The sequence below is a fragment of the Drosophila albomicans genome, chromosome 2L (assembly GCF_009650485.2).
Source record: "Drosophila albomicans strain 15112-1751.03 chromosome 2L, ASM965048v2, whole genome shotgun sequence".
Taxonomy (NCBI): domain Eukaryota; kingdom Metazoa; phylum Arthropoda; class Insecta; order Diptera; family Drosophilidae; genus Drosophila; species Drosophila albomicans.
In genome coordinates, this window is record NC_047628.2 from 15807425 (window position 1) to 15814304 (window position 6880).

Genomic DNA, 6880 nt, shown 5'->3' on the forward strand with positions numbered 1-6880 from the left:
GTCATCGAAAGTAAAGCATTTATTAATAATTAAATATAGTGGCAGTTTTTCTTAGAATCATTCCTGAGTACAATTTTTTAATTATTAATGATGATTGTTTTTAGGACGTATCATCATTATGACAGACTTCAATGAGTACTCATAGCCACGCCATTCGTCCCAAAAGATATCCTTTGCGTATTTTCCATTCAAATTGCTAGAATCGTAGAGAAGAAATGTGGTATAATATATGATTTATAGAGATTCACAATTGCATTTTAGGCACCTGAATCCACAATTAGAATACCACCAGCCGCCAGAAAGTAGTTTGGCACAGTTAATCTCGTCGGAGTCATTGTCACGATCATAGGTGCTAAACTGTTGCTCAATGTTCTCCTGCAGACTGTTGCCAGCTGTGCCAGAGTAAGTGCCAATCGATTTCAACACATAATTCTCATCGGCGCCGCCAATTTCAAATTGATCGTAGTGAGCACAGCTTTTCTCATTCGCATAATCTTCGAGCTGAATATAGAGTTCATGTGACTCGGATTTTGTTATTTGATGCAATTTCTCTAATCCCAGAAAGAATTCCTCTTCCACGTTACCGAAACCCATTTGATAATCCGTCCAATTCCGATTGAAATCCTCGTGTCCATCGATGCGTCGCTGAAACACTAACCAACCAGGTTCAGCAATAACGTCATTGCATGACACTTTCATCGGTTCACTGTCTGGAATTCGAATTATATTTGCATTCGTGGAGTTGCCAAAAGTTTGACAACTTTCTGTCTTGCAACACGTGGAATAGAGTGAGAGTTGATTTTCTAAATTTTGCGTTTTTGCCTCAAGTTTAGCGTTCTGTTCTTCCTCAAACTCCTTTTGACTTTTTATAATTTTCAATTCGTCATACTTTTCCTTAATTTTTTGCTCTAAAACGATTTTTGCACGCTTTTCGTTTTCTATTAATTGAGTCTCTGTTTCCTTAATGACATTTTTCATCTCATTCAGTTGGTTTCTTAAATTAGCACATTCGTTTTCTTTAGCCTTTAGCTCTTTACTTTGTTGCTGCTTTTCAATGTCACCTAACTTATCAATCGAGATTTGCGACAGTTGAGAAAGTTTACTGAATTCTTGGCTGATAGTGTTGGGTTGCTTATCGAGTTTTTCGTTCAGTTTCATAAATTCTTGTTCAATTATTTCTGAAATATGAATATTAGTTGTACACTGATGCAGTTCTAACTCGATTTGTTTATTGATTATTAAAGTTCTAGAATGCAACTCTTGTATTGGTCTAATTTTCTCCTCACAATTATCACAAAACCAATTAGCGCCCGATAACGAAATACAACTTATTAAAAATGTTGTAGAAAATAACAAGGATTTTGTACCGCAATTCATTTTGCGATAGTATTGCACATGCACAATCTCAAAGCTATACTGAAAGGATTCAAATACTTCATTTCGTTTTCAATTGAATCGATACTTTCCTGTTACACTCGACAACATGTATCAAGTTTCTTATATGCAAAAAGAGTAACTGATATCTGATAAAATTATGTGATTGTATAATTTTATTTATATACATGCGATGAATATTATTATTTTTTTTCTCATAGAATTCTCGTTTTGATGTACAGTGTCTTCATTAATTCTGATAAGAAAAAATATATAGAAGTTACTACTTATAATTGTGGTTAGTTCTGATGCATGACGTCAGTTAGCTCAAAGTGTGATTAAGTATTCAAACAAGCAAGGCGAGTTGAATCAAGACTTTATTCTTGGAATCTAGTTAAACTATTTTCAATCATAACTTATTATTCAAATTAAAAAGTTTAGAACTTTATTGAAAAATTTAAAATCTCATTTTATTTATTATAATGTTGTAACCCCTTGCTCTTATTTCATGCTTTTAGTTGACCTTTAGCTTACACAATTACAATCATTTTCAACAAGCTCAAAGTAATAAAATTGCAACTTTATCTCGCATATGAAACTCATACACATAACAAGTAAAGTGGCAACAGTCGAATACCAGCAGCCCATTATCAATAAAAATAAAAAACGACGGTATTATTCTAATTGTTATACCCGCTACCCATAGGGTAGAAGGGTATTATAACTTTGTGCCGGCAGGAAATGTATGTAACAGGTAAAAGGAGGCATCTCCGACCCTATAAAGTATATATATTCTTGATCAGCGTCAACAGCCGAGACGATATAGCCATGTCCGTATGTCCGTCTGTGTTTCTATCCGTCCGTCCGTATGAAACACTGGATCTCATAGACATGGAAGATAAAGCTTTAATTTTGTTAAACAGCATTATTATTATGTTTGCACGCAGATCAAGTTTGTTTCAAATTTTTGCCACGCCCACTTCCGCCCCCGCAAATCAAAAAAATCGAATAACAAGCCTAATTTATAAGCTAGAGTTGGTATATACAATAATTTCTATAGTAGTTTTGTTTCCTGAAAATTTGGTTGCGATCAGATAAATATTGTGGAAGTTATTAAAGAAATACTTTTGTATGGGCAAAAACGCCTACTTACTAGGGGTCTTAGTTGCTTTGGATGACAATCTGGTATATTGTGCCGTTTATGGTATATTTTGAATGGTGTACTATATCGGTATACCAAACATACCATTTGGTATGTTTTCAGTATTTTTTATTATTTTCGGTATATTTTGAAAATAATACCGCAATATTTTGCCTTTATTAAAAATGGGTAGCGGGTATCTCACATTCGAGCACACTCGACTGTAACTTTCTTACTTGTATACCAAATTAATATACTGAAAACTACTTATTTGGTATATCGGTATTTACTGTTACTTTTTTCAATAAAATTTAAACAATGCCGTAATATTCTTAAATTATACCAATAATATAATAATAACATACAGAATATTACTAATTTGGTATAACAATTTACTATTATATTCTGCTCCTTTTGCCTGTCACATACATTTCATGGAGCCACAAAGTCATAATACCCTTCTACCCTATTAGTAGCGGGTATAAAAATATTTCAAAACTTTTTTTTACTTTTGTGTGGCCCTTTTTAATGGGCCACTTCAATTGAAATTTGAGCATTGATGTTGCCAGTTTCTCAGACTCTCTCAAATCTCAAGAGACAAGATGCGCTCAATGTATTTTTTTTTATTTTATATATTTTCGTATTCAACAATAAGCAGATAGTGCTTATCGGTTCTGGAAGCGTCATGTGTTGATAACCTTCACGGGTTTTTCATTTTTTTTTTTTGTTCTTAAAAATCGAAATTGAAATTACTTTTATTTAGTGCTGTAAGAAATCGAAGCTGGAATCTGTAGTTTTCAACCCTGCGTGACATTGTTCCCACAATTTGCAAAATGTGTTGAGAGTCTTTCAGATTAAAGAGGGATGAGTTCGTGCGAGGGAGGGAGAGAGGGTCGTATAGAAAGTACTACAATTGATTGATATTCGAGCTGGCCGCTTGGGCGCTTCTACTACTCGTATTTACCAAAGTGATAACGTGGCCCAGATTATGTTGTGATCCGATCACCGTTGCTTATGCTGCTGCTGCTGCTTCTCAATGATTGTGGGTTCAGCGGCGTTGCATCATTTTTCACATCACGTGCCGCACGCGACCAAAACGCAAACGCCAGCAAATTGTGACATTTTGCAACATGCGTCGCGGCCTCTTAAATTTCAACAATTGTCGCATCGAGTGGCACTCTCCCCTTGTCCTTTCTTCCCTTTGTCAGCGGGAGTTTAGAGTCTAGACTCTCTCTATATAGAGGCAACTAATCGTAATATGTTCTCGCTCTTTGGCGGCATTTCAAAGCAGCTGCCGCGTTTGGCAGCCAACAGAAATACTTTTGTCCGCGTTTTGTCTGCGGCTGCCACACTCATAATTCTCCAACTCCAACTCCACCACAAACAAGCAACATACTAAAGAAGTATTCTTCGTTTCTCTCATTTCTTTTTTGGCAACTACTCTGCGCTGTCTATGCGGCAAAAAACGAAATTAAAATTTCAAATTAGCTTGTTGCAGTTGCAAAATAGACAAAGAATAGTGAGCGAAGAGCAACCAAATTATGAATACGACTATGAGATGCCCTAATATTAAACAATTCAACTGCAGAATATAGATGAGGCTCTCTATGTGCGCTAAAAGTTTTGATAAAGATAAAGTTCTCCATCTCTCTCTCCCTCTTTCTTATAAGAAGTAGTAAAGCTACATTACTGTTAAATGCCCATAAACTATTTTTAATAAAAGCAAAACAGTGCGGTATTATTCTTAAAATATAACAAATTAAATTACCGCAAAAATACTAAAATAAATAAATATAATGTATAAAAACAAAGTCGTATTATTCTTACCACAAAAATACTAAAAATATACCAAAGGTTGTATTTGGTATATTGATATAGTACTATATTCAAAATATACCATAGGGTGCAAAATATTCCAGATTGTCAGCCAAATCAAACTAAGTAAGCATTTTTTGCCATACAAAAGTATTTCTTAAATAACTTTGACCACTTTTTCTGATTACATCCAAATCAGGAATCCTTCTTCCTGTAGGCGCAAAGTTATAATACCCTTATACATATAAAAAATATGTCCAAATTATGATGAATTTTAAGACAATAAGACAATGCTATTTATCCATTAAGCAATTATTTTCTAAATAATTGCAATTTTGCAAATTGTTGATAGCAATTGAATCCAGTTGAGAACTTTTATTAATTTTAATGTACATACATTTCTTTGTTTATTATTATAGCTCTATAATATATTTTTATACCTTCAGGGTTTCTAGGTAAATATAATAAATATATTCATACAATTGAAGCTGATGTATAAAATGTGAATAAACCAACAACCCTGAAGTCCGCACACCGCAGCTCAACAACCCTCCCCCTCTTCCCACCCCTCTCTCACTCACTCTTTGTGCAGTTGAACTAAATTTCTTGCGAGGCGGCAATCAGTGACCATTGAATGCGTTCCATTGCCGGATTTATGCGTCATTATTTTGTTTAATCTCTGGTAGCGTTGACCCATGTGAAATAGGGGCAACCCACACGCAATTCTTTTTTGTTTTCCCGAATTTGAGAGTGCGTTCAAGTGCGACAACAACTTCAAAATTGCTAATGGAAAACTGCGAAAAACTCGGAAAACTTCGAGTGGGGTGGAAAATCAAGGTTTGCAATGCGAATTGCTCACATTAGCCGGATATTCGTTATGGTGGTGACCAGCTGCTCTTCTCAAAAATTTGCAAACAATTCGACTTGAATTTGTAAATCGAATTTCGAATTTCAAGTTGTGTGTTCGAATATGCGATGAAGACATTTGACAACTTGATTGGCAAACACATAAAGTAAAACATCATACATAGTTGTTGCGGCGACCACGCCCACATACGCACTAAACGCCCACCGAGAGTGTGTACAAATCACTCAACAAGTTGGCGGCAGCGGAGCATAAATGTCTTGCAGTGAAACTGCATTTTAATTGTCCAACAACAAAGCGAGGCGCTTCGGCAAATGATGTGGCATTGCCAGCGGGCGAATAACACACTTAAAAGCTCACTTAAAGGGGGTATAATAGACAAGCAGATACCTTGCATTTATGCTTAAAGTTGAGCAGAAGTTTGAGCTTAACAAAGTGAAGCTCATAATCATAAATAATAAAAATACAAAAATAATACATTTAAGAAATTTATTTTTCGATTTGTTATAATAAATAATGCAGTTAATAATCAGTAATTGTACAAATTATAAAAACAATTCTAAATAATAAGAAATATAGTTTCAGTTAAAATGAAAATTATAAAATATTATTCACTTTTTAGCTTTATAGTTAACAAAATAAAATACTTACTTGCCAGTGACATCTCCCTCTAGTTGATCGACTAGAACTGCAAAAGAAAATCAAATTAATATAGTAATTAAATTATATATAAAATAAGAAATACTTTTAAGGAAATTATAAGATAATAATAGATTTAAAGTTTAATTATAAGATTATTTATATAAATTAGATAATATTCACGAATTTTGACCAACTTCAATTTATTTATTTTATATTATAAAATTTACACAATTTCACATGGCAATGAAATGAGACAGAGTGACTAAAGCCTTAAGGCTAAAAAAATTTTAAACAAAAATAATTACAAATTGAAAAATTTGAAATGAATTTTTATCTTTTTCATTATTTGCAGTCACAGTTATTAATATTTTCATTTTAAAATAACTTCATTCCTTATAAAAACTCTAGCAAATTATCATTCCAAAAACTTTGATTGATTTGAGTAAGAAATTTAATATTCATATTTATAACTAATAACTAATAAGATTTAAATGCAATTTGAGTAAGAAATTTAAGAAATTTATTATTTCAATTTACAACTAATAAGAATTAAATGTAATTTAAATAAGAAATTAATATTTCAATTAACAACTAATAAGAATTAAATGCAATTTAAATACCTAATGCGATTGCAAGTTTTTCTTTAACATTCTTAACAATTAGAGTGGGGCACCGAGAATTCCATATAATGAATGCAAGTGTAAGCAACTTTCCAACTTTTACTACCAATAATATTTACAGGGTATGAAAGCGGGACTTGGTGCGGCAAGGTCGTAAAACAGCGGCATAGGCCAAAAAGGTTTAGGGTCTTTTCGAAAAATTATGAGGTAAACCAAACAAAAACTTGGAACTTGTCATAGAGTTCATTCGCATAGATCTCCAGCCGCTGCTGTCCAGCAGTTGCCCCCATGTGTTCCAGGAAGAGGAAGATGAAATGGCAACGGGAAATGAGTTTGGGTACGGGTAAGGCTTATGCTTATGGTTATGGGATTGGGATCGAGAGTGGGATTGAGAATGGGAATGAGTATGAGAATGTGCCGCGT

At 33.6% G+C, this 6880-nt stretch overlaps 1 protein-coding gene across 1 annotated transcript; it reads right to left on the reverse strand.

The window, feature by feature from the left end:
- Nucleotides 1-1037, reverse strand: LOC117565123 (ficolin-1-like). Its single transcript, XM_034244090.2, has 2 exons — nt 266-1037; nt 1-196 (listed from the first exon to the last, which is right to left on the reverse strand). Exons 1-2 carry the CDS (start codon nt 976-978, stop codon nt 85-87), a joined length of 825 nt encoding a protein of 274 aa, XP_034099981.2. The 5' UTR covers nt 979-1037; the 3' UTR covers nt 1-84.
- Between the last annotated feature and the right edge of the window lie 5843 nt (nt 1038-6880).

Bases quoted from the DNA above. Each gene is read 5' to 3' on its own strand.
- LOC117565123 (XM_034244090.2), bottom strand. From the start codon at position 978: ATGAAAAATGTCATTAAGGAAACAGAGACTCAATTAATAGAAAACGAA. The intron at 197-265 runs GTGCCTAAAATG...CTACGATTCTAG, and splicing joins TATTCTAATTGTGGATTCAG to CAATTTGAATGGAAAATACG.